Source organism: Aulonocara sp. 'chitande type north' Nkhata Bay, linkage group LG19, assembly GCF_057382095.1.
Source record: "Aulonocara sp. 'chitande type north' Nkhata Bay isolate Kocher_YH1m ecotype deep benthic linkage group LG19, A_spYH_male_GT1.1, whole genome shotgun sequence".
NCBI classification, from domain to species: Eukaryota; Metazoa; Chordata; class Actinopteri; order Cichliformes; family Cichlidae; genus Aulonocara; species Aulonocara sp. 'chitande type north' Nkhata Bay.
The window spans coordinates 13407233-13434673 of record NC_141362.1 but is presented as its reverse complement, the minus strand read 5'-3'; the positions used below and the strand labels follow the sequence as shown (position 1 = coordinate 13434673).

The 27441-nt window shown below is 42.8% G+C and overlaps 2 protein-coding genes across 5 annotated transcripts in view; one reads left to right on the top strand and one right to left on the bottom strand.

Annotated features, from left to right (window-relative positions):
* Positions 1 to 1769: 1769 nt before the first annotated feature.
* LOC147306665 (uncharacterized) lies at positions 1770 to 4744 on the bottom strand. 3 transcript variants are annotated; one of them, XM_086275050.1, is made up of 3 exons: positions 3579 to 4744; positions 3349 to 3490; positions 1770 to 3197 (listed from the first exon to the last, which is right to left on the bottom strand). In XM_086275050.1, the coding sequence occupies exon 3, from the start codon at positions 3085 to 3087 to the stop codon at positions 2155 to 2157; it is 933 nt and encodes a 310-aa protein (XP_086131176.1). In that variant the 5' UTR covers positions 3088 to 3197; positions 3349 to 3490; positions 3579 to 4744; the 3' UTR covers positions 1770 to 2154. The 3 variants fall into 3 exon arrangements, with proteins under 3 accessions (XP_086131176.1, XP_086131177.1, XP_086131175.1); XM_086275051.1 differs by having other exon boundaries at positions 3349 to 3964; positions 4345 to 4744; XM_086275049.1 differs by having other exon boundaries at positions 3349 to 4744.
* A 4300-nt stretch (positions 4745 to 9044) lies between these two features.
* Positions 9045 to 27441, top strand: part of fndc5a (fibronectin type III domain containing 5a) — a 44224-nt gene continuing 25827 nt past the window's right edge. For both annotated transcript variants that reach the window (XR_015126391.1, XM_086274835.1), the window contains exon 1: positions 9045 to 9509. Coding sequence is in view for 1 of the 2 variants with exons in the window: in XM_086274835.1 (XP_086130961.1) it covers positions 9452 to 9509 (58 nt within the window). In the remaining variant the exon portion in view is untranslated. The remainder of the gene's footprint in view (positions 9510 to 27441) is intronic.

Here is a 27441-nt window from a genome sequence, read left to right as displayed (position 1 = left end):
GATTACAAACCATTTACTTCACCTGTGCCTGCTTTAAAGAGCCTCTTGCATCTGGATCTTCTATTCTATTCTTAATTATATATGTAGGTACAAAGTTTTGCTCTAATCTCTTTATCGCTTGAATCTTTGGGTCATTTGAAATACTTTACATCACTGTCAGTAAAGTCTAGCTAACTTGTTTGAGACCATTATTTTTATTCTTATATAAGCAGGAGACTCGCGTTAGGCACTGACCATCGTAAAATCAGCGTTGGGGGATGGGACACATCAAAGAGCTGGATAAGCTGTGCATAACCTCTATAACTTCATACCAGCGTTCCACTTCATGCCCCCTGCTCTCCATTTTGAAAAATGATTACAGAGACCAAGCAAATCCTTTCCCCCTGACCAAACACAAACACGCACACACAGATAAACAACGTCTCCCTCCACTGGGCTGAAGCTCACGGTAGCAAAGATGAACTACAATGTCCATAAAGACGTCAGATTTATTGCTGATTTTCTGCTTGATCTGCGTTTAATGTCGAGGCCAATTTCCAGGAGCAAATTACCCGCCTGGGCTGAGTCCTTTGTGTGTTTGCTGAGTGCTGAATATAAAGACTATTAATGGTTTGTTGGGCCAAGACTTTCAGAGATCCCTGGGAGTTCCCGGGGTTGTGGAAACTGTTGACAGTACAGTCAACGTGCTGCCTGGCCTTCAGATTCATTAAGTCAGTTTGCCTTAGCTGTGTGTGGGTTATGTGTGCTCCATTAAGCAGCACATTTTCTGTCATCAGCCAGAAAGTCATGTTTGTGTGCATTTCACATGCTTGCAGGCTTATATAACCATCCAGTATTATTACACAACGAAGTGCATCAAAGACATGACTCTGGACACCTGAGGCCTGGGGCCCGTTCTTCGTACCTCGCTAAGTAGGTTAGCTGGATTTGATTGTTGACGATTTCGCGTGATCTTGGATCGTTCGGTTCCCCGAAGCTCATCCGGGACTTTCTGTCATAGCAACAGGTTTACTTTATGTAAACAGGATTAGATCGCGGCCACGCAGGTATGTCCGCTTCATTTATACGAAAGCAACAGCGATATTCCACCACTGTTTCACCATAAATAAATAACATCAATGTAACTAAAGACAATGCAGCACCTGATCCATTTATTGATTTCACACAGATACATACAGGTCATTTCCTAAAAAAGGGAAATGTACTATTAACATTCTATCACATGTATGTGATTATTACAGATGTAATTCATATTTCAGAGTAGCAATTGTAAATTACTTCGTGTAATCAAGATGAGAGACCACGGCTATAAAAGCGAAGGTGGATTTGGGAAGCCTGTCGCAGCCATGTCCTGTCCGTATACGCGAGCCACCCATTGCGGAAGGTGCAAGATTGATAAGGAGAGTCCTCAGAACTCAGCGTATATTGCGGGACAGACAGGATCCTTTAGCTCAGCGCGACAGTGTGCTCATAGAGAGATATCGATTTTCCCGTGAGGGTATTATTCACTTAACCAACTTGTTGACGAGGGGGTGCAGGACCACCACCTGTCTTTTTTTTGCTCTGCCCTTTTCTTGGTTGCTGTTATAAACAAACAGATTATTCCAGGGTCTCTTTCCAAGAGACTAAAAGCAATATAAGTGATAAATATTACCATTGTGTAGAATATTCTTATATTTCACTTTTACCTGTTCCCATGTTCTAGTGGGTCCTGTTGTGGCTCTAATGTGAAAGGGGATATAATATAACATATTAGGGGAGAGTGAGGTAAGATGAGCCACTTTTTACTCATGTTGCCCTGGATGTGAGAAAAAAATAACACAGAAATAGAATGATAACATATTCCTTTATTTCAGGATGTCTCCTTTCAAATGTAATGATCAGAATCTATGTCTGATGACGCTGCCCAAAATAATGACCTATTAAAAAAAAATGCTCCTTTGGCTCAACTTGCCCCAGATTAGGGGTAAATTGAACCTAGTCAGTGGGTAAACTGAGCCATCTTGGGGCAAACTGACCATGTAGTTTTTAAAATGTAAAACTGATCATATTGTGAAAACAAACCATTTTAACAGTTGTAAACCTGTGAGAACAAACCTGGAAACTGGTGGTTTCTAAACAAACCACCAGTTCAAAACCATTTATTCAAAAGAACTATTCAATATTCCAATGATCAAGGTTGCAGGGGAATATGAACTGTTGCTCCCTCCTTGCAGTTCCTCCAGCCTGTTGAGGTTGAGGTAGCTTCTTCAGCACATCCTTGCGTGGGAAAGATGCCTCATCATTTTCCTTGAACACAAACGTGGGTTTCTTACTGCTAGTGATCCCTCGGATTCTTCTGAGAAATCTGGCACTCACTTCGTTGTCTGCAAAGCTGTCAACCAGGCCAATGTAATGGTGGCTCCTGGATTTGGATGCAAATCTTACGATGACAAAGTCACCAACTACCAGGTCTGAGACATCTGGTTCACTTCTTTCATCGCTGGAACTCTCATACTCAGAAGTGTCTTCAAATGGGATGGGAACATCACTCTCCTCAGAGCTGCTTTCCTCTGCAATTTTTGTCTGGGTTTGTTTCCTCTTCCACATTCCTTGCTTTTTGTGGATTATTTCTTTTTTGCCTTTCAGTTTATTTGTCCTTTCTTCATGGGCTCTCTCAATTGCCTGCTTTTCAGGTGTATCAGTCAGGATTCGTGTCTTCACACGCTTTCGATTTGTTTGTTTCCTGGGCTGCTGACTTTTGGGGAAGGGTAGAATATCAGTGGGAGACACATATCGAGCATGGTTGGGGTCACTTCGTGAACCACATGCATGTACAGGGTCTGGTGAAGGTAGCTCAGCAGAAAGAGAGGCTGAAACCACAGGTGCAACACCTTCAGCGGCAGGCTGCTGCTCCAGGTTGGGCCTGTCTGACACCATGGATGGCTCAAACTCTGCATCAGAGAAGATATCTCTGTTGTAAGGGAAAATCCCAGTGGCTCTAAATCCCGAGGAGATATTTCGTGGTGTCATTGCTGACATGAAAGCATCATTCACACAACCAGCAATTTGGTATATGCTGGCAGTTTTGCCTGGGTTGGACCTCATCGGAGCCCACTTGTTTTTTTCCTTTTTCTGCCACTACCTGCTTTGGTGTCTGTACTGTTGTTACACCTGTTTCGTCAACATTAAAAATCATGTTTGGGGGGAATTTATACCTGTCAAACAAAAAAAGAGCAATGATGATTAGTTAAATTTTTAAGTAATGCAAAAAATGTTAGCTGAGAGTACGCATATTTATTCACTTAACTGTTGTTTGTAGTTGTCATAAATAGTTATTAATGTTTTCAATTAGATAACTTCTGTTACCTGTCGATCACTTTAGCCAGATTGTCAAAGAACTCCCCAACTGTAGTCTTATTGAAGGCTGTAGCTCTTCCCAAAGATGTTGCCTCAGGCATACGGCAAGAGAGATGGTGGCGTGTCAAAAAATTCTTGAACCATTCTTTACCTAAAAAATGTAATGGTAAAGTAATAAACTACACAAAATACATTAGTCTGTGCCAACCTACTGAAATGTTGTTTCTTGCACTTCCTACCGGCTAAACCTTTCTCTGTCCAGTTGCTGGGAGTAGGAATGTTGTTTCTGCCTGCCAATTCTAATGCCAGTTCACGGCATTTCTTTGGGGAAATGCCATGGAACTGCTCTGCAAGCTTCTTGATATGCTCTGATAGCTCCTTCTCCACCTCCTCAGAGAAGACTCTCTTTGCTGAAGCTGTTCCACTATAGCCAACCGATTTGACCTCCTGTGTGTCCCTCTTTTTAATATATCTCCTGAGTGTTGACCTGTCAATTTGTCTTTCTTTAGCCACTGATCTTATGGACTTTCCTCCCTTGACTTCACTCGCTGCCCTTTCAATCTCCTCCAGGGGTGTTGAGCCCCAGCTGGTCTTCCGTCTGTAGGTCCTTGGCATGATATCTTTTCTATAATAGTTAACATATGACAAATACAACAAAAGGGTTCAGTATACTGAACTAAAATACTATTTAATAAGTCAGAGCCTTAAATAAATTTCAGTGCCTTATGGTGGGGTAGGTTGAACCATTGGATCAATTTACCCCATAGCCTTTGGCTCACTTTGCCCCATAGCCACCATTTTGAAAAAAACGGGCTAGCTTAGCAATTTAGGCTAATCTTTAGAAAACTTCTTCAGATGATATTATATTTTAGAAACCCACCAACATGTATAATATATCATCTTAGACACAGATACATTTGTTTTAATATTACAGTCAATTTACCTGATAGGCAGAAATTTTACTTTGACAAGCAAAAAACATTTTTTTGTGTAATACAGACTTACCCCTTCTCCAATGTGCTCCTCTTTAATATAGCAGGATGGAAATGATGAGTGCTTCCTGGATTTATGGTCACATGACAAAACATGTACACAGTTACCTAGATACAAGGGGTGGTTCAACTTACCCACTGGCTCATCTTACCTCACTCTCCCCTATAATATAATGTAATATAATATTGGATAATATAGTGTAATATAATAAATCTACCCTACCGCCTACTGGTGTTGGCCAGAGGGGCCGATGGCGCGATATGGCAGCCTGGCTTCTGTCAGTCTGCCCCAGGGCAGCTGTGGCTACAACCGTAGCTGCCTCCACCAGTGTGTGAATGTGAGAGTGAATGAATAGTGGCATTGTAAAGCGCTTTGGGTGCCTTGAAAAGCGCTATATCAATCCACTCCATTATTATTGTTATTATTGAATTACTGACGAGTTTAATTTGTCAGCAACTTCCTGCCAGCCCTCGCTCCTTGCTTTTGCAGCCTTTGCAGTGTTCCCTTGCGTTCTGATTAAACTCTGAAACTCCTGAAATCCCTCACTCAAGAGTTCTTGCTCTGCTGCCGAAAAATACCAAGCCGAGCGCGCTCCGTCGACATTTTCGCCGACCAATCAAAGGGTTGCCGATCAATGTTTCTACTATCGATGCGCAGCCCCTTTTAGGACACCCAGTGATGTCACATTACTGCGTCCAGCTGTACTAATCGTCAACAGCAGGTGTGTTCGGAGAACCGGATTAGCGAGCTCACGGTTAGCGCGATGGTTTGATCTTGGATGTGAGCGACGTACAAAGAACGGGCCCCTGTGCTACTACTGAGGTGTCCTATCATTATGGTATAAACAGGTGACCTGTTTTACAGTCTTAACCCTTAAAGTCTGAACCACCAAATAATTAGCAGAAAATTTACATTATTTGAAAATTTAGTTCTTATTGAACCTTCTGACGCCTTCTGGATCATTTTTGCTACAGTTGACTTTTTTTTCATTTTATTGTATTTATTTTGCAATTTATTGCTTTAAATTATATTGTGCAATTAATTGGGGTTTTCAGGGAGAAAAAGCAACAGTGATCATGTAGAAAAACATGCATCAAAGATGATGTTAAGGGATATATTAATGCTTACTGAACAATAAAACTGTTTTGGAAAAAAAAAAGGTTTGCAGCCAATGTGAGGGGGAAAACTCAGGGAATAGAGTTGTGGCTCATTTGGGAAAAAAACAAAGACTTCACATGCTTCCAACAATGACTGGCTGATCCATCAACAGGTGGTGGTTTTAAACCTGTTGACCTCCAACCTGGAACATTTGCGGTCATCTACCCCAGCAAGAAGTGATCCACCTCTGTAGTACTGAAAACCCGGGATTAAACCTGGAGTTACCTGGATAAGATAAAATCCTGTTTCACAGGACAGGCCTCAAGTGAAAGCCGGCAAACTTTACTCAAACTTCAGGTAAAGCAGAGTTCAGGCCAATTTTGCAAGTAGTGGCAAAAACCAAGATTCTCAACAGAGAGAGGCTCCACCCAGCAATTGGACACAGGTGGAGCAGATTAGGACAGAGCAGGTAATCAGACGGTGGGCTGGACCTGAAAAAGGACATGGGGTGAGTAAACACAAAGAACAAACAACTACATGCAAAAAAACAACTTAAATTGGGTTAGAAATCACTTTAACACAGAAACATCCCAGAAAACATTTCAGCACCAAGTAGCAGTCAGCTGAACCTTTGTTTGTTTGAAAAATTGTTTCAAAATAAAAGTCTGTCTTTGGCATCACCTGGATGACCTTGTTAGACTTGATGGACATGTACATCCATCCATAAGTGGTTCAGTTTTTGCCTTCGTAAAGCAGGAGGTAACGTTGTTGCTTTAGCTATGTTTGCTGGGCTATAATACTTTATAAATAGTACTGTGTCCAGGTGGAAAAATTCACCTGTCATCCAATTTGTGCTTCTGGGTCATAGTGTGTCTTCCTTTCTCCGAGTCCTCTTTCAGTCAGGACATGTCTGTGCCCTGAGGGATCCTTTCACGCTTCAGTTTGACCCCAATTCAGTGGCCTGAGCATGTCTCTGTAAACCCCAAACTTACAGCCAGTGGCCTTTTTGAATCTTACCAACTTTTTCACAATTAAAACAACTGAACACATGTAACTTTGGTGATATTTTATCTTCTAGAAATGAGAAGAACAAGCACAAAACCACCTGACCTGCTTTGTTTCCCCTCTGCTGCTGCTTGCCAAATAAACCATTTCAGGTCATGTGACATATTTGCCACAACAGTGTCTTAATCTGAGTGAGTCTGATGAAAAACTGTTAGAGCAAAATGTTGCTCTGTTAATTTTGATCGATCAGAAGCTGTCAGTGCAGAGTGGTTAATTTTCTGACCTCCAAATGGAAGGACTGGAGCATGTCCAAAACTGGTTCCGGAGGTTGTGAAAAGCTGAAGCCCATTTCTGTTTGCTGCCACCTTATATCTCTGCATTAGAGGAGAAATGACAGCTTTCATTACTGCTTACTTTAGCAGAATGATTGGTATGGGAGCATCCAGATATTGATGGCAACCATAATATATGAAAAAATAAAGTGTAATTAATTCGCAAGCAAAGAGAAAAAGTTCAAGATTATTTTTCTATGCATGCATAATGGGTAGGTTACTATTTTTAGCCCTAATAATAAATGGAAATGTGATATTGTGAGAGCCATGAAACAATTAGTTCCCAGTGATGTACCTTTGCCAGAAGATGGGAACATTCATTATGACCCACAGAAGTGCTTCAGGCTCATCCAGTTGGAGGAGGTCCCAGGTCAGACGCAGTTTAGGGATGTCACAGTGTCTCCCCAGAAGAGCTGAAGGAGGTGCTGAGGAGGAGGTGGTCAGAAATAAGTGACTAAGACCATAAACTCATTAGGAAAGTGTTTACAGAGGTCAGGGCTGAGGGTCATTTTCACTAAGATTTTTAGAGGACCAGAAGTCTTTTTGCTGTCACAGGTGTCCTTTAAAAAGAATGCGGCTTTAAAACGCCGGCTTCACTTTTAGGCCCAGAAGCTACATCGGTCTTTTACACCATCTATAGTTCTGCATAATTAATATTTTTACTCTGAATATTGTCACCAGCAACAATACTGAGGGAAAGTCTCCACCAGCTTCTGAGGGGAAAAAAATCTGACTTCTAAACCGCTAAATGAGAACATGCTGTGTTCACAAGCTGTTAGCTGCATCTGTCTGCAGTTAAAGTAGATTTATACCTTTTTTTTTCCTTAAAACGCCACTTTTGCATGAAAGCAATGCAAATGCAACACATTCAGACTGAAAAGGAAAAACATCAGGGTGTCAGGGGTGGTGCTCTGCATGGACCCACTACCAAGCTCTACATGGCACAATTAATACCACTTCTAATACTTATGCTGTTAGCAGAGTGTCATTGTTTTCTTCAGTTCCAAACATGACGGATGCATCTGTCGTAAGGCTGTCTTTCTTTTCTGTTTTTTTGTCTTGACCTGAGGATAATTTCTTGATGTGCATGGTCAAATCTGAAAGCTTGAAGGTGATGAGAGTTAACCAAAACCAAAAGCAGAGTCGCTGCTGACAGCCAAACAGGAGGAATGATTTGATTGATACTTGTGAGCTTTCATATATTAAAGAGCAGTTTTAGTAGCACGTTTAACGCAGTACTTCTACTTGCTCTGGAGTGTTTTCGGTGTATTTGAGAAATGTGAATACCTCTTCCACCACATGCTGTGCAGATACATTATGCTGGTGAGGATGGAGCCTATATTTCCCCTGTCTCCTTACAAACTCTCTTCCTCTCCCTCACTCACATATTAGATGGAGGGGGAGAGCAGTAGCCTACAGGAGTGAAGCATGCATAAAAAGCAGCACAATAACCCCTCCACCTCCACCACCACCAGCAGCAGTGTTGCTGTGAAGCACGTCAGAGGAAGCGGGCTATGAATCGAGGTGCACAGCGGGGTAAAGAAAACATTTCTTGGGGACACAGCTAGGGGACAGTGCCGGTCTCCTGACTCGGGACTGACACTCCCCTCCCCTCCACGCACGCAAACTAACATCCCGGAAAGCTTCAAGTCCACATCGCGCTGCAGGGGAAAACATCTGAGGTAATTATGCAGACTTTTTTCCACTTCTCTGCTCGCTTTGAAACAACGTGAGCCGAATACGGGAGGGAGTGGAGGCGGTGGCGGAGGTAATGGTGGTGAGGATGTCAACTCAGTGGTAAAGTCGAGAGGCACGTGTTTGTTTTTGAAGTGGTGGGGAAAGGATTCAAAGCGGCTCCGCTGAGACTTTGTCTTTGCAACTGTTTGCGTGGGCCAGTGGATGCATATTTAATCGATGAGTGGGCAGCAGTAATTCACAGTACAGGAGTGGGCAACTGAAGCTGTGGATGAGAGAGAGGAGAGGCTTTTGGTGACAAGTCGATCAGCTGTGCTCGCTCTCGGAGGCCTGGGAGAAGTCGGTCTTTAAAGCGTGGTGTTGCTGCTGGGCTCTGAGGCGTGGAGGGTGGGTTACTAGGGGTGGAAGAAGGCGGGTGTTTATTATTTTTAATGTCATAAGGAGGAGAAGCGGTGAGTGAGTGTTACAGAAAAACATCAAAGCTGAACTGTAGTTTTTGGACATTTCTTGACTTTTTCGCTGTTATTGTCGCAGCCGGGGGGGTCCTTGGGGGGGTTTGCAGCCTCGCTCTCTCTCGCTGGAGTCAGTGTGGCGGGCAGGGACAGTCCAGGCGCTCATATACAAAGCCAGCACGTTTCACTGTGTCTGCAGCAGCTGAGCGGTGCTGAGCACCACCAGCAGCAGCAGCAGCAGAAGCAGATCTGAGAGGATTTGGGAGCACAGTTGGAGGATCGACGACGCATCGATGATGAAGCTCACCTGCTGTTTGCAGGTTGCTGGTCTGAGGTTGGAGGGTGCCGAGTGAGCGGAGGTGTTGCCGAAGCGCTGTCCGAGGTGCTGAAAAGCCCGCGGACAGAGCGCCTTTGTCGCCTTTCCAGTCGAGATGACACGCACGAACTGACGTGAATGCCAAGCAGCACAACGCGGCGGTTAACACGGCTCCCCTGGCCAGAGTGCATGGGACCGCGCGTCCTCTTGGCGTTAGAAACATGGAGAGAATTTTCCTGCTCGTCCTGAGCTGTCTCGGCGTCTCTCTGGTCACAGCGGGTAAGTTTACGATTGTGTGCAATTACAAAGATGTTCCGCGAATTTGAGCGCAGCAGCACCTTCCAGAGTGGCTTTTATCTCTATTTTCTTCCAACTAAACGAACCATGGAATAATTCCTCTATCGGCATCTGTGTGAGAGAAATGCTGCTGGTGCTGGGCTTCAGATTTAATTCAGTGTTGTTGGTGGTGGTGTTGCTATTGTGAGACGCTGCGTAGTCTGGTGTGTTTGTGGGGAAACGCTGTGTTTGTAAGACAATACATGCATTTCTGTGCGGTCGTCTAATTAAACATGCTACAGTTAGTGGTGGTGAGGGATCCACATCACCAGACACAGTGGGGCTAAACTATGCTACTGTGTGTGTGTGTGTGTGTGTGTGTGTGTGTGTGTGTGTGTGTGTGTGTCTCGGTGTCTGTGTGTACGTGGGTGTGTGTGTGTGTGATTGATGTGATCCAAGCTGACCTTTGAATCTCATTTCAGGTCAGTACTATAAACTGCTGCATGTCCACACACAGGCAAACTATCCCAGTGTGAAAATTAGACATATGTAGGGACGTTTGTTGACTCCACTGCTCATTACAGACACTTCCCTCTAAGTCTGGCTGTAGTCGACAGCCACTGGCCACTATAAATACATGATTGGACTGCCAGGGCTGTGGAAGTATCCAGCTCACCCTGTGTGTGTGCACATCTCTAAAACAGGCTTTTTAGATCTCAAACTACACACACTTGACCGCTCTCTGTGATGAAGTGCCACACTACACTCCTGCCATCAAAGTGCACCTTTAGTTCACTCAGCACACTCCCACTCCATAGCCTTTCCACTCACGATACATCACTATCCTGCTCCTGTCTCTGCGCGCGCACACACACACACACACACACACACACACACACACACACACACACACCCTCAGTCGTGTGTGTTTTTGTCTCCTAAACTTCCAGAAATAGATGTACAGTAAAAGTCAGTTTAGGTCCCTGCAGGCACAGACTACACAAATGTGCCTCTTAGACCTCTGTATTGTCAACAATGTGCACATTTGTAGAGTTTCTTCTTTATTTCTTGGCAACTAAAACAAACCATTTCATGCTTGCAAACCCTCCCAAGTCTTTGGTGTCCGTGTGCCTGGTGGGCTTTTACAAGTGGGTTTCCTCCTGCAGTCCAAAGACAAGTATGTCAGGTTAGTTTGCTTGCTTAAACTGACCACAGGGGGGAATGCATGATGGTTAAAGCTGTGTGAGACAAGCAGGGATCAAAGATCGTGGCTCAAGAGTTGGCAGTTCGTCTTGTAACCGGAAGGTTGCCGATTCGAGCCCCGGCTCGGACAGTCTCGGTTGTTGTGTCCTTGGGCAAGACACTTCACCTACCGCCTACTGGTGTTGGCCAGAGGGGCCGATGGCGCGATATGGCAGCCTCGCTTCTGTCAGTCTGCCCCAGGGTGGCTGTGGCTACAACTGTAGCTGCCTCCACCAGTGTGTGAATGTGAGAGTGAATGAATAGTGGAATTGTAAAGCACTTTGAGGGCCCCGAAAAGCGCTATATAAATGCAATCCATTATTATTATTATTATTATTATTATTATAAAACCACTATCTTAATGCCTGTTTCAAAATGCATGAATAAATAAATGGATACCTTGTAAACAATATTATGCTTGAAAAACAAAAAGTGAATTTTTCTATAGTTGCATTAAAGTAGAAAATGCCACCATTGGTTTAAAACTGGTGTAGAAGGATGGAGAATAACAGCAGCACTTAAGATGGAAGCAGCAGCACCTTTAAAGGTGCAATAAGGAACTTTTTTTCCCATCAGTGTGCAGAAATGATGCTGATTGCAGCTTTAACTGCTTTGTTTTATGAGTTTGTTTCTTTGCATTTATATTGGATGAACGTCTGCATTGGCTGATATCAGTCAGTCTGGACTGATGTCAGCAGCCAGTGTTGATCTGTTGGGTTGCATCAGTTTTGTGCTAGATGCTGAACGATGATGCGACAAAGAGCCTAAACCCTTCAAACGGTTCAGTGATTATTATTAATATTATTATTATTTTAATGTAGACTTTTATTGTTTCTTTGGCAGAAATAGTGGATGAAAGGAAAATAAAATCTAAATATCAGCCAGAATCGCTCCATCCCTGTTTGTTGTTTCTCTTGTGAAACAGCTATGACTGTTGGATACAATTATTAGTCAAACATGTGCTGGACAGACATTTGATCATAGGTGTGTTTCTCTCTGTGTTAGTCCTCGAATAGACTGAGGCTCTGTAGTCTCTCATCCTGTGACATGTGAAATAGGCTCCAGTCCCTCTGTCACAACTTCACAATGGATGAGCAGTAAAGAAAATGGATGGAAGGACTTCAGCAGAACCTTACTCTGTTAAAAAGCCTTTATTAACCCTATAAATACCTCATTCAAAGAGAGACAATTATGCAATTCCAAATGTTATCAAGTGTTTGTTTATGCTTACACCTGTTGTGGGTGCTTCATCACAGCAGTTCAGAGCAGATCTGAGATTTTCATCAGCAATTTTAAACGCACCATTTATCCAACCGGGCATGCAGTGAGGTGGAGGATAGCTGACGCTGGGATGAGGCATCCACCACCGAGCTAACAGAGCTGAAATCACCTTCAGAATTCAGCCAGTAAGATTCTGCTGGATGTTCTTGACGTGCTCTAGAGACACATCGCCTTGTTCCTCTCATTAACTGCCACATACCTGAAACTAGAGATGTCAAGCTCATTTAACATGGCGGGCCACACACAGCTCACTGTGATCTCTGTCAGTGTAACAAAGTTTAACTACACTTCTGAGTCACCTTAAAATAAGAATAAAATCATTTTAACAGTGTTTTCAATTTTTCTACATGAGAAAGAAATGCTGCTGTCAAAAATAAGAGAAATGTGTCAGCATGATTTAAACATGAAACAAATAAATGTCTCAAATTAGAGAACAACTTAATTGTTTATCTCTTACTTGATTACTGTGGTGTAGTATGAGGACTTCTTTATCACCAGGGAAAGCTGTAAAACTGAAATACAAGCAAATAAGACCAAAATTCATGCCTTCCTCATAATTTTCCAAAGCGGTCCAGTGGGCTGGACTGGAGTCTTTGCCGAGCCGATTCTGGCCCACGGGTCTTATGTTTGACACCCGTGCCTCAGATCTTTCACGCACAGTTTTTATAGTGAGTGACAAAGAGATGAAAAATACATAAACTGTCCCGTTTCAGCGGTGGTTAAAAATGGCCAGCTGAGGCAGGGTGTGATTGGCCGTATGCAGGTTCTTCCTCTTTGGATTTAATCTAATGGTTTATGCAAGATCAACATCGCCCACCGGTTTTAGACGCCACATTTTGAAGCTACTAATAAAAGAGCAGACTTTGACTCACCAAAAGTACAAATTACCTGAATGGGCCGCTCCACACAGCAAGCCATGATATTAGTCAGATAATCCATTAAAATGCTTTCAAACGCAGCACCGCAGTTGAGAGCAGACAGTGATTGGCTCTAGCTCCCCGTCACCTGTCAGGGACACCTGTCTATCAATGTGGCCATGCCCCTGTCTCCAGCATGCAGATGGACGTAAACAAATTCAACCAGCTCAAAGTTACCATGAAGGGGGAAACTATCCATCGAGCCCAACACTGAGTTTAATTTCAGGCTGTAAATAAAGATTTGAACACTTTGATGTTGGGTAGTTTAACACAGGGAGACTGACTCCGTTTTGCAGCCGGCCTCAAGTGGCCACTGGAGGAACTTGAGTTTTTGCCACCTCCCGCAGATTTCTGCTAGTTTTTAACATCTGTCAGCGCCCTCTCCTCTGATCTTATAAAGTTGAGTTCATTTAAAATCCTTTTTCCTTTTCAACACTTCTCTGACAACAAAAATAGTTCTTTTCATTTCTGTGTCTCAAAATGTGAGGCACAAAAGCCGATTTTCTATGCAAATGCTAAAAAAATGAGGATTTTTGCATCCTTTCATGAATGAAGACAGAGGTACAAATCCAGCTTGTGCACATGTGCGAGACAGCGTGTAAAACTTACATTCTTTTTATGGCCAGCAGGGGGCAACATAACGACTGTCAGTCGATTCGAGGTCAACCCTCAGCTCCCTCACTCTGTGATCTCTCTCAACACTTGTATATTAAAAGTAATGATTAAGCCCAACAAATAAATAAAGTCTTATTAAAAAGAACATTAAGTTAAATTTGTAAATTCTTGTAATTACAAGAGGAGAATAAATCAGGCCATGCTCGCTGGCTCATGAAGATTCACCTCAGATGATGCTGTTGTTGAAAATTAATGGATTGTGATTATTAAAGAGGACCTACAGCTTTATGATTGTGACTCACTGTTTTACTGCAGAGGTTTATGCCTCTGGTCCCTGGACTCAGGCCAGAGGACCACTGTTGAATCTTTCCGCGTCCTTTAAATCCTTTCATCTCCTAAATGTATCTAAAAATAAATAAATAAATAAAAATCCAACAGATCAGGATCATTCAAAATTATGACATCATCACACTCTATTTTTACTTTTTCATATTTGTTTGGCTTACTATTATAAACCTCAGTGAGTCAAAATGCTTGGTGACACTTTTGGATTCCCTCTCCAGCATGAGTCAAGCTTTTGTCTCCCACTTAGTTTAGACATAGTTAGACGCCTGCAGCAGGAAAAGCAGGCCAAACCAGTGCCGAAGCAGAGAGGTGGGTCGGCAGGAGTAAAACTGACACCGTGGTGACGTCTTTAAGGTTGTCTGTGTTTACAGGGACTCATAAACAGTCGGTTGGTCCTGTGAAAGGAAAGGTAATGTTTCCATTTAAAATGTAAATTGACTCTCTTAACACATTCATCTAAATGAGGCCATAAATCCTTGCAGGCAATTTTGCTCACTCCCTAATGGTTCTGTGTTTGAGGAACAAAAAGAAAAGTCAATGAATCAATCAAGAAAGTGAACAGAGATGGAAAAGCTGCAGGCGCTTTTCTGTCTTTGAGGGATGTTTATAATAATGAAAAAGGGAAATCTTTCAAGAGATAACAAGATTTTGATTTTTTTTTTTTTTTTTTTGAGCTGTAAACCAAAAAGATCCAAGAAAATTATGGCACCCACCTGCCAGGTGATGCATTCTCTGTTAGTACAGTAGATTATGTGTCAGGTGCTAAGCCATTTAGCATCCACAGAGAGGCCAAAGTTTGTAAAAGCCACCCATCTCCCGCGCTCTCTCACACTGTCAAACTCACGCTCTGAATATTTATGAGACTTCCGATCCATCACAAAAATGCATAAATACTGCAAAATCAAAACAGATGTGACTTTGGAAGAACCTCTCTGTGCCATTTATCACACGTAGCAGTTTCTCAAATTACAAATGCTTGTTTATGCTTTAAGGGCTGCTCAGCAGACACTGGGCTGCATTATTCATTTAAAAAAGAAAAAACAACCTGCAGTGCTCCGATGTTATTGTTTCAAGACGGCACTTTTTGTCACATGCATGAAATTAGGTGAGTGATTGTACGTGAACAGAGAGGTGGTGTCAGGCTCTCGCGTTCAACAACACGTTTGTAGAAATTAAAATCAGAAGCTGTTTTCTGTAGCTTCAGTCCTGTGGATTCAACCCCTGTGCCCCAATTTTACTCAAATCTGTGTCCCATAGACGTGCTGGGTATCTGAGGCAGCAGGAACCTGATTGGAGGGTTGAATCATCACTGTTCCTTCTGAATAGGCTCATTACGGGGCTTCGGGAAGGATGGCAGGTGTGTGTTTGTGTGTGAGATTCACAGGGGATGTGGATTTTGTCTGTGATTATCTGTTTGTTCGTTAGTCCATTTTACAACCATGATTAGCTGTTGGCAATTATTCGCTGTTTGCAGCCTTGTTTACAGTTGGAACATTTTCTCTTAAAGCTGCGTTCTTGTTTTGTTTTGTTTTTTCCATACAGTCGCTGCACTTTCTTCTTACAAACATCTTGCATCAGATTTGGGGGCTTGACAGGGATATCTCTTATTATGCTGCAAGTGCATGTAACAGTGGCGTGAATACACAGTGCCAAGCCACCCCTGTTCACCATAAACCTGCATGTGTAGGGAGGAGGCACACCCTGCATCTCACAAAGTGGCAGCTAAATTAAATCCACATTGTATTTCAATGGGGAAACCCAGTGATCACAGCCTCTTTGGAATAAATGAGTTTTTTCTCAACATTACCCGTGAGAAATGCCAGCTCAGTCTGACTGAACATGAACCCAACTGGACAGAAGTTCAGGGGTTCAGCGATCGCATCATGTAACCAGATATATTTCCTGTCGTGCAAACACGACTAAAGAGGAATACTTGGGCGACTGATTTTCCCAAACATGTCTTAGGTTTTCAGATATTAGTTTGCACCAATACAACTTTAAAAGCTTGAGTAATGAGACGTCAGTGCCTCTGAAAGATGGATATAGCCATGCTGAAATCAGCAGCTGCTGAAGTCATGCTTTAGTTTGAATTATACACATCCCTTTTTTTTATATTATCTTCTTTATTTTTATTTTTTTTACAATTTCCATGGAAACCATCTTTATGTGTGATGTATGCTGCAATATTAGCACTTCATATAATTTCTTATTGGCAAATAGTTGAGGTGACTTTCTTTTGTTTCTAGAGTGTGAGTTTGTGTGAAACAGAATATAAAAGATGAAAACGGAACTAATTTATAAGCCTGGTTTGACAGAACTGGTGTATCTCTCCAGCACAGAAGTGAGATAATAGATAATACAATATTTATTTATTTATTAAGGTCCATCCTCCCCTGTTGTGTTACATTTTGTAACTGTCAATAGTCCCCTGATAATCCTTCTTAATCCTTCCTGCGCCCCGTCACATGTTGTCATCTGACAAGGCAAATGAGAGGACGCGTGATGAGAAACCAGTTTCAGAGTGGCAGCACGGCAGAGCGTTTGTATCGACTCCACAATGCTGCTGCTCTTTTCTGCAGCATGGTGTAACCTCCTTAACCCTCTTCTTCCCTTCAAAAAAGCCTGTTTGAGTTCATTTTTGAGAGCTTGCCTGCAGCTTTGCAAGATGCAGATGAATAGAGTGATGGCCTTGTAGTTAACAGCATACACACTGAAGCTTTTAGAGGTGGCAGCATTTGGAGTGAGACCAAAGGGCAGGAGCTGGAAAACAAATGTCATTTTACTTGGAGGTTTCTCTCAGAGCACATTTGTATTTGTTCAGCACCGTCGCTTTGATCTAATTTATTGAATTACCAGCTTGTGTTTGCTTGCCTTTCAAGTCCACTCATGTCTGTCTGGACTTGTACATATTGTGAAGGCTCCCGAGGACATTTAGTACTTTAGGCCGGGAGCAAATTCAGAAATATGGTGACAATCCTTCTGCTCCTGAAACACGGCGTTGAATAGTGAGCATAAAATGTTGTTGCAGTGTTTCTTAGTTTGTTTCTGTGATAATTGAGATCTGCACATGTGAAACCTTGACCCACTAAAATCAGAGCGGGTCTCCCAAGTCATTCTTGTGCCAAATCTGAAGGCTTTGAAGAAAGCTCTTGTTCATGAGAATAGGGTGGACAGTGCCTCCGGCTGTGGCTGCTGCTGGGTCTGAAGTGTAAAACTGAAATGAAACGGGCATCAGAGGACAGATTGGCGCAATCATATGGACCCTGGGCCCGTGGGAGAACAAAGCAGCCGTGCCAAAAAACTGACGCGGCAGTGATAGCTCTCTGACGCAGTCAGTCATCTGCCCAGCATCACGTCTGAATGTGCGCAGGTGGAGGAGGAGGGCTGAACCTGCCATCTGGAGGGAGTTGGTGGCATGAATGTAAAGCTGTGTTACTAACATGTTCACTCGGTGAGCAACGAAGAGATTCATCAGACGTGTATCCATGAAGCTAAACAGAGTAAAAACTTCCATGTCATCTTTGCGCTTTCTTAATCTCTTACCCCATTCTGCTCTTTCTCCGGCTGGTCGCTGTAGGTTTTTTACCCCCTGTAAGTTAAGTTAAGACTCAAAAGCAGAAGAAAATACAGAAGACTTAAAGGGCCAGTTCACCCAAAATCAAACATTTATATTGTTCTGGTCTGTAATGCTGCTGCTGCAGCCACTGTAGTGACTGAATGAATAAATGAATAGAAAAAAGTGAAGAGAAATGTCAGTTTCAGAAATCATGGTTTTAATCTAGGAACTATGTTCTTTCCTACAACCTCTATTACAACAACCTAGATATTTAATATAAGATGTGCTTTGTCTGTCCAAAATATGGAAATATTTCTTAGAGCTATTAAAAATTACAACATGCACAAGTATGTACAGGGAGTGCAGAATTATTAGGCAAGTTGTATTTTTGAGGAATAATGTTATTATTGAACAACAACCATGTTCTCAATGAACCCAAAAAACTCATTAACAAAGCTGAATGTTTTTGGAAGTAGTTTTTAGTTTTAGCTATTTTAGGGGGATATCTGTGTGTGCAGGTGACTATTACTGTGCATAATTATTAGGCAACTTAACAAAAAACAAATATATACCCATTTCAATTATTTATTTTTACCAGTGAAACCAGTATAACATCTCCACATTCACAAATATACATTTCTGACATTCAAAAACAAAACAAAAACAAATCAGCGACCAATATAGCCACCTTTCTTTGCAAGGACACTCAAAAGCCTGCCATCCATGGATTCTGTCAGTGTTTTGATCTGTTCACCATCAACATTGCGTGCAGCAGCAACCACAGCCTCCCAGACACTGTTCAGAGAGGTGTACTGTTTTCCCTCCTTGTAAATCTCACATTTGATGATGGACCACAGGTTCTCAATGGGGTTCAGATCAGGTGAACAAGGAGGCCATGTCATTAGATTTTCTTCTTTTATACCCTTTCTTGCCAGCCACGCTGTGGAGTACTTGGACGCGTGTGATGGAGCATTGTCCTGCATGAAAATCATGTTTTTCTTGAAGGATGCAGACTTCTTCCTGTACCACTGCTTGAAGAAGGTGTCTTCCAGAAACTGGCAGTAGGACTGGGAGTTGAGCTTGACTCCATCCTCAACCCGAAAAGGCCCCACAAGCTCATCTTTGATGATACCAGCCCAAACCAGTACTCCACCTCCACCTTGCTGGCGTCTGAGTCGGACTGGAGCTCTCTGCCCTTTACCAATCCAGCCACGGGCCCATCCATCTGGCCCATCAAGACTCACTCTCATTTCATCAGTCCATAAAACCTTAGAAAAACCAGTCTTGAGATATTTCTTGGCCCAGTCTTGACGTTTCAGCTTGTGTGTCTTGTTCAGTGGTGGTCGTCTTTCAGCCTTTCTTACCTTGGCCATGTCTCTGAGTATTGCACACCTTGTGCTTTTGGGCACTCCAGTGATGTTGCAGCTCTGAAATATGGCCAAACTGGTGGCAAGTGGCATCTTGGCAGCTGCACGCTTGACTTTTCTCAGTTCATGGGCAGTTATTTTGCACCTTGGTTTTTCCACACGCTTCTTGCGACCCTGTTGACTATTTTGAATGAAACGCTTGATTGTTTGATGATCACGCTTCAGAAGCTTTGCAATTTTGAGACTGCTGCATCCCTCTGCAAGATATCTCACTATTTTTGACTTTTCTGAGCCTGTCAAGTCCTTCTTTTGACCCATTTTGCCAAAGGAAAGGATGTTGCCTAATAATTATGCACACCTGATATAGGGTGTTGATGTCATTAGACCACACCCCTTCTCATTACAGAGATGCACATCACCTAATATGCTTAATTGGTAGTAGGCTTTCGAGCCTATACAGCTTGGAGTAAGACAACATGCATGAAGAGGATGATGTGGACAAAATACTCATTTGCCTAATAATTCTGCACTCCCTGTAAGAAATATCTTAAATAAGTAGAATGGTGCTTGGTTAATAAAATAGAATATGATTAAATATCTTTATCAATAGGTTTAAATAAGTTTATATTCCTTATTCCCTTTTTAGCATGTACACTATGCGCACTGTGTTACACAGTTCAACCATTTATCTTGTTAATATTTTGAAACCATATCAAAATCTAAAACTTCGTCATCACATTGTGTTGATTTTTAAAATAGTTATTTCCTTGTTCCGAATGAAGACAGACATGCATCCCTTCAGTGATTGCGATGCATAATTTATGCCTACATCCCTGACAGCACATTACGGTCTGTAATCAGTCGCTTAGTACTGTGGTTCCAAATTTCCAATTCAGAACCACAGCGGGACTCGAGCAGCAGAAATCGATCCGCCTGGTTCTGTTTAAATGATGATTTAAGCACAAAACTGCGCGTGGGCCACTTGATTTCTAATTCTCACCCAGCTCTCCTCAGCAGAGCATAAAAATACTATTTTTATTTGCTGCTGTGTTTTGTGGGGAGATTGTTTTTATGTGTGATGGGCCAGATGGTGTATTTTTTACATTTGAATAATCTGAGGCACAGGTGGAACCCACGGGAAGGTACCTGCCCTGCCGTTACCCACACACTTTTGCTCGTTTGTCTGCTGTCCCGAAAGTTTTGCCCCCAGTGTGTCTGACATAAATAAGTCAGGGGATATTTTTGTTCTTTTGCCAGAGTGGCCACAAAGTTTAAGATGCTGTAAATTTCTCAAACTTGAGCAACGAGTCTGGTTCAGGCAGAGGGGGGCCTCGATCCTCCATAAGGCGCCTCAGGGCATGTGCTACTCTTACGGGAATATTTGCGAGAGAGAGAGAAGCACGCACACACGGAGAGTGATGGATGGAAGGAAAGAAAAGGAGTGGATGCAAGAGGGAGATGGCACTCGAGAGAGAGAAACTCAAAGAGGAACATGGAGAGCGCCAGTGGCAAAGGGAGAGGAACACGGAGGTGCATATTGTTCACGTTGTCTCCACGCCCCCCCGCCCCCTGCACCTGTCTGTGATATGAATCCTCGCAGGCACATACTGTAGCCATTACTTTCCCAGTTGCTTAAAAGGCTGGAAGAAAATCCACAGGGAGAGAGGGGGAGCTACAGTAACTGTGAAGTGAAATACAGAGAAAAGCGGAAAGTATGTTATGAAGCGCTAATATCATATTCATAACGTCGCATCAAGCTGTGAGCCCAGCGTCAGCCCCGTCCCACCGCACAGTTGTTTCACTGCCGGAGGGGTGGCTTGCTCCTGATTTGAGAGTAGATTTCATTAACAGTGGGCTTGTCAAATAATCAGCCTCACGGCACTCCTTTGCCTTTTTGAATCAACTGCCTGGCTTTCTCTCTGAACACAATGCTGCATTGATTTTCATACGCTGCCTTTTGACATTTAATTAGAGAAATGTGCGTGTTTGCGCACTTAAAGGAAGGAGAGAGATGCAGTTTTACAGCCCACCCTCCCCACCTCCCTGTTCTTGTGGTCCGCTCGGTTGGAAAATTCATTTCCTTGGAGTAAATAACTCATTTCTCTGCAAAGGGACAGAAGGACCCTTAGGTGTGATAATTTGACAGAGCCGCTGTGTACAAATGCAGACTGCACCACGGAGAACGGAGAGGCACACGTGCAGAAAACCCACACGGCCTCGCTTATTGACTGTATATAAAAGACGGACATGGTCTGAAGCCAGTGCTGAAGTGTCTTAACGGCCAGCAAAAAAAAATTAGTCTGCCAGGGAAGAGGAAAACGACCCTCAACTCCACTTCGGCTATGATCTCAGGAAACAATAACATGATGTTCATTTGCTAAATTGTGGTACCCATCAGTATCCAGTGGGACAACAGAGGAGAATACGCTTTGACAGGTTGGTAGCCTGTAATGTGTATTGTTCCTGTTACATCTGGTTTTAAAAAGGAAAGATGGTGAGAGCAAAAACAGCTCTCAGCCTCACAACGAGGCTCATCGCGGTGCTCAGAACAGGCAGAAACCCTCAGGTTAAAATGAAGCAGTGCCAAAACACAGCAGCCCCTCAAATGATCACATGAAGCTATCCCCGTAGACTCTCATATTAAAATAAATAAAAAGTATATTTAAAGCAGGTTTATGACCTGATCTGAAAAGGTTTAAGTCTCTGTAGTTAACTTGTAAAGCTCTAATCTGTGCATTTTTAGGAGCACTGAATACTGAAACTATAGATTGTCACTGCTGTTCAAAACTAGACATCACGATTGTGTTTTGGAGCATTTTTAAAGCTCTTTAATTATATTAATATGCCATTCAAGATGGCTTTGCTTCAGTTTTTTTAGATTAGCAAGCCTGGTCGCAAATGCAGATTGGCGAGTGGTTGCTAGAGGTGAAAGCTGTGACTGCAGCAATCACCAATAACCAAAGCAATCACGAGTTGTTTTTCTTTGTAGTGCTTTATGCCTCTTTACAACCAGTTTCACGCCAGCAAACCTCCTAGAGCACATTCCCAAGGAACAGGTGTTTACCAGATGGTGACCAATTGGTGTCTAGGCCTGTGTGATGGGGTCTTGGCACTAATTAGCAGGTATTAAGTCACCCTGCATTGTCTCCATAACCTAATTTTGGCTCTTAACAGCCAAGATGGTAACGGCTAACATGCTCAGTTTGAGCCACACAAAGCGGTGGGTTACATCTTACAAACGGGGACGTTTTCCCATGAAGGAAAAACTATACGAGGATTATATTTCACACTGAAAGCTGCTCTTCATTTATAAGCAGCTCATCTGCCTACACAGTAAACCAGCGGATCAGCAGGCAGCGTGTGAGCAGCGTGAGGCTAATCAATAATAGAACAGTGCATGAATGAGTCACAGCAAGGTTACCGTCTCCCCTTTTCACCCACCATCTCCTCTCTGCACCCAGATTCCCACTGAAGTGTTAGTAAGTAGCAGAGAGCTGTACACAGCAGACTATGGAGGAGCTGCCAAAAAGTCCCAATGTAGTAGCTATACAGAAATATGGAGAGGAGCGTTGGAGAGGCAGACAAAAGATAAAAAGAAAGAGACAAAAACACATTGCCGATGCGGGGGTGTGTGTGTGTGAGGGGGAGGCTTAGCGCCAAGTGTCCGTTACTGTCAGAAAAATAGGTGTTGAAAGCAAAAGTGAATAAAAGAAGAAATAGAGGAAATGTTTGTGGTGGATTTCCTCTGACACAGAGGTGGTGGATACAGATCCATCAGCGGTGGCAGCTGTTTGAAACAAACGATGGGACAAAGAAGCAGCAGAAAAGAGGAAATCCATAGGGTGAGCTCCTGTTTGTGGCTTACGTAAGATTTAAAGCAGACTTGTGGATGAGAGGTGGATCAGCTGGGAAGCAGCTGTCAGTTATGGAAAAGGAATTATGGCAATCACTTATGAAACGAGAGAGTGTAAAACATGCGTTAGAATAAAGCACTTTTAAATTATTTATCAGCTTCTTCAGCTTCTAAAGGAGACACAGAAACACTTTGTGTTCAGGTCCCTCCACACTCAGTCGCTCTGTTATCCTTCTATAGATGTGTGCATCTGCAAGGACAAGGCCACATGCCAAGGTCTCCTCTGACACATGCAAGGGCAAATTCAAGATCAGCACAAAATCCTGATGGCTCTATCATGGCACATTAAGTATGAATGAGGGCATCGCTGCCAGCTGACCTCTGCGAGCACAGCACGCCTGACGCGCACGCAGCTCGGAGGCCTAATAACACGTTAGCATGGAGGAGCATGCAGCAAGCCACTGCGGCTCCTCCGGTACTGCTGTCAGCTTTGCCCCTGGATAATAAACATGTGCTAATTTAAAACTGTATTATTCTCCTCGCCAAAGTGTTCCTACTGCTTGTTGCACCTTCCATACAAAGTGACTGTTTACATACTATTAGCTGGAAATGAACTAAGTGTTTTAACTTGCTAAATATGAATTAGTAGCAGCGCAGCGAAGCACAAAGTGATTCAAAGAGGAGAACAGGAAGTAAGCAGCACCTGAGGCCTGTACTTGCCTCTTAAGTGCGAGATAACAGTGAAATATGATGTAGCTAACAGGCAGTTTTCATGTTAGTTCAAAAGCATGCAGACTAACTCATTAGCATCCCAGGGAGCAGAACCAGCCCAGAGGCCTAACTCCGAGAGAGTCATTTCTGAGGATTGCAGAGCTGTAATAAGGTGGTACAAATCAATAATATCACACCACAGGGGTGGATGGGAGCTGGAGCACCACCCAGCTTTATGATCTCCCACTCGAAAAAAGCCCCTGCTGTCGGCCCAGGTATCACACTGATGGTGTAGTGCAGAAAGACGGGTTTTACTCATAGACTTCATTTTCAAAGCATGTGTAGAGTACAGGCAGGTCTCACAGCTCATGGTACAGATGTGCTGTATAAAACTAACGATAGGCCTGTGTTGTGATGTGTTGTAATCCTAAAGTCAGCAGATTTTAAACGATTCAGAGATATTAGCCGGTCATTAACCCGTCAGCTCCCTAATGCAAAGTACAAAACAGCTCAACTAACTGTTCAGCGCAAACTTCAGCAGCATCATCAGCAAAAGATGAGATTCAATTAAAAGCATTTTTTCTTTGAAGCAAACTAAAGTATGCAACATTACATAATCTCTACCAGGAGCAGGAGGAGGGAGGATTTTCTTTCTAAGGTCAACAGAGAGACGAGAGTGTTCATTAAGCAATGATGGACTTTATGCATGGAGACTGTGTGTGTGTGTGTGTGCGTGTTTACACAAGTCTGTGTTGTGAAACAGCAAATTAGCCTCCTCTCTTGACTGTGCGCTCACACATGCACACACATTCTGTCCTGATGAGTTTTCTAATGAAGGGGGGCATTAAGGAGCTGTCACCCTTTACACTGCACAGTGTGGGGTAGACAACTAGCTGTCACTCTGATCATCATCAGGCTAACAATGACACACACACACACACATCCGTCATTGCTCAAAGTCACCCCCATCTCTTGGGGAGATGCAGACTGTGAGCTGCAGAGAGTTTATGAAGACATCTGTCTGGTGTTTCATTAGAGTGGACTCTAATGTCATGTGGATATTTAAGACCTGAAATCACGGCCAGCATCCCCTCTCTTTGTCCCCAAAGTGTAATGCAGTCATATGTGAAAGTGGAGCCAAAGACGGGCACAAAGTGACCAGAAGTTGTGGGATGTGAGGACACTCGAAGAGAGAGTTGAACTTCATGTAGCAGAACTACAAGGACATGTTTTTACCCTTTAATCTTTGGGACTCACGAACAAAGAAGACAGTCTTTTTTTCCCAGACTTGAAACACAATAATTCAAAAATGCAAAGCAACAGTGAGTCATCAGTGTATCCAATAGAAGAGAAAGAAACAAAGTAAGTCAAGGACATCAATGAAAATGTGCGTTTCATTATTTAAGCTCATCCAGCAGGAAAGACATTCCTGATTTCAAAGGGCTTTGCAGCAGACGGCTTAATTTTAAGGAGCAAGGAGAAAGTTGCTTCACCAAGATCCAAAGTTTAGAGGTTTTATTAAAAACTAATAAGCTCTGTGCGAAATTATATGGTTTAAAAGACATGAGACACCAGGTACAGTTATAGCTTTACAGATCAGACTTTAGTCCGTGATCACTGAGAGGAGACGCAGAGCCACACCAGCCTGATGCTCTTATCACATCTGCAATATTAAATTCTATTCTCTCTACATGATGTTTATTTCACTCCTTTCTTTCTTTTCAGTTATAGTTTTTCCTTTTTAGTAGTCTCTGTCAGCTGACGACTTGTCAGGACTGGCTTCCCCTGAGAAAACAGGAACTGAGACGTGGCTGTATATAAATCATTAACTTTCACCCAGAACACAGTTTGCATCCTGTGTACGGCCATTTTCAACTTTTGTGTCTTTTCGATTGATCTTTGGTTAGGTGTAAGAAAAAACATGACTTCAAACAGACCCTTTTTTTAAAAAAAAACCAGCACTATTAACCACATGTTAGAACGTACGTTTTTCCTCCATTTTTATAACTTCCCATCAGCGACGATAGCAACAGAGAAAATTTCCACCCTGCTCTTTGAAAAATCCCACGTTAAAGTGTGACGATGGGGGTCCTAAGCACATATGTGATGAGCAGCTGCTGTGTTTCTGTCATGTTTAATACTTTCCTCACCCAAGAGTGATTCACTGATGTCCTTGTTCTGATCCTGAGGCGTCATGTAACCCCGTTTTATCGCATGCACACGTGACCTTGCAGGCATTTCAAGGGATCTTTTAAAGACATTTGCCTTGATGAACCAGCCTCACCTGTATTGATTAACAAGAGATAAATGAGTTCCTTTTGCCTCTGATGGCAGGGCTGTGTGACGTCATTCCCAGCTCTTCCAGGGATCCCAGTATTAGTGAAAGAAAAGCAAAAAAACAGGCTTTGTTTTGCTGGGGTCATTCATTCACCCAGTGTAATACCTGTTTTTTGTTTTTGTGGGGGGCGTTTCTGCTTAAACACTAATGCATCTTATTTAGGGAGTCACAAATTTAAGAAGAGACGGGAGAAACACCCTCCAACCGTGTGACGAGTGGGTTGCATAGTTTGTCCACTAGAGGGCACTCTGCAAAGGTCCCAAATGATGAGCTGGTCCGAGCAGTCAGGTAGAGCAGCGGTCCCCAACCTTTTTTGCGCCACGGACCGGTTTATGCCCAGCAATATTTTCACTGACCGGCCTTTAAGGTGTCGCGGATAAATACAACAAAATAAAACCGAAAAAAAGAAGATTTATTCATAACACACGTGAAAAGACCCAGGAAAACAGAGTTAGCGATAAAAACGATAACAAAATAACGCTGAAAACCGATAAAAACCCTGAAAACCATACATTTCATACCTGAGCCTCAACTCTCGCGGCCCGGTACCAAACGACTCACGGTCCGAGGCCCAGGGGTTGGGGACCGCTGTGGTAGAGCGTAGATGAGTAAAACAGTTTCTACACATAACAAATGTTTGGAGAAAAAACCTTTCAGTTGATACATTAGATGTCAAATTTAAATCACTAAATAACATATCAGAAATATTGATCAGGCTCTTTATTTATTAAACCAGCAATGAGACATGAAAACAGTTTGTGATCATAAAAAAAATTTTTGTACATGTTTATCCTTCAAGTGTACCACCTGTGCCACTGTAATATGTTTTATCATCCATCTCAAGTATATGTATGTTTTAATAACCGTTGATTTTATTGTATTTTTCCACTTTAATCACTAAACTGTGATTTTGCAGTGAGCCGTGAGTAACAGACGTACAGTACAGATTTACTGCTGCAGAAGCCTTTGATGCTGATATTTACTGAAGCCCAAAGCGAAGATGAAACCTGCAGATGAGTCGGTTTGTGACTTGGTGCCATTTTGCAAAAAAAAAAAAACTGAATGAAAGTAACCAAAACTAATCGACATCAGAACAAAGGAAGCAGTGCAGGAATGCAAACTGAGCCTTCAAAGTGTTTCTGTGTAACCCACTCGGTTATTGTCGTTATAAAATCGGATAATATCGAGTTCTATCTTTTTATATATGATTCTAGATATTTTTGAGCATGTGCAAACAAAGCGATGGTGCACATCACTGAATAAAAGCGGTGTTTTTCTCTCCATTAGGAGCTAAACATTCGTTCACAAGCAGGAGGAGAATACGCGGAAAGATAATGACTTTGATTTGTGATTTCTTCTGTTCCATCAGCCCTCTCAGCCCGTGGCGCCTGTCCCTTAGGCAAACAGCAGACAGTAAACAAAAGCAAATCCACTTCAAACATCCAGGCCCCCCACTCGGATGAAGAGATGCAGTGGGTCTCCTTCCTGTCATCTGCTGTTAGTCGGGCTATTTATCAAAACATCGGCTGCAGGCTGAGTGGAAGCAAGTAACCTAGAGGCCTGCTTTGGCTCTGCTTCGCTCTTTCTAAACGTGCAGCGTGTCAGGGTGTAAACAAGTGCCGCAGCAGCTCATCATCCTGTGAGGTTTTCCCGTCGAAGGGCAAGCGAGCGTTAACCTATTCAATAACACGCTGACTGTGTTATTACCTG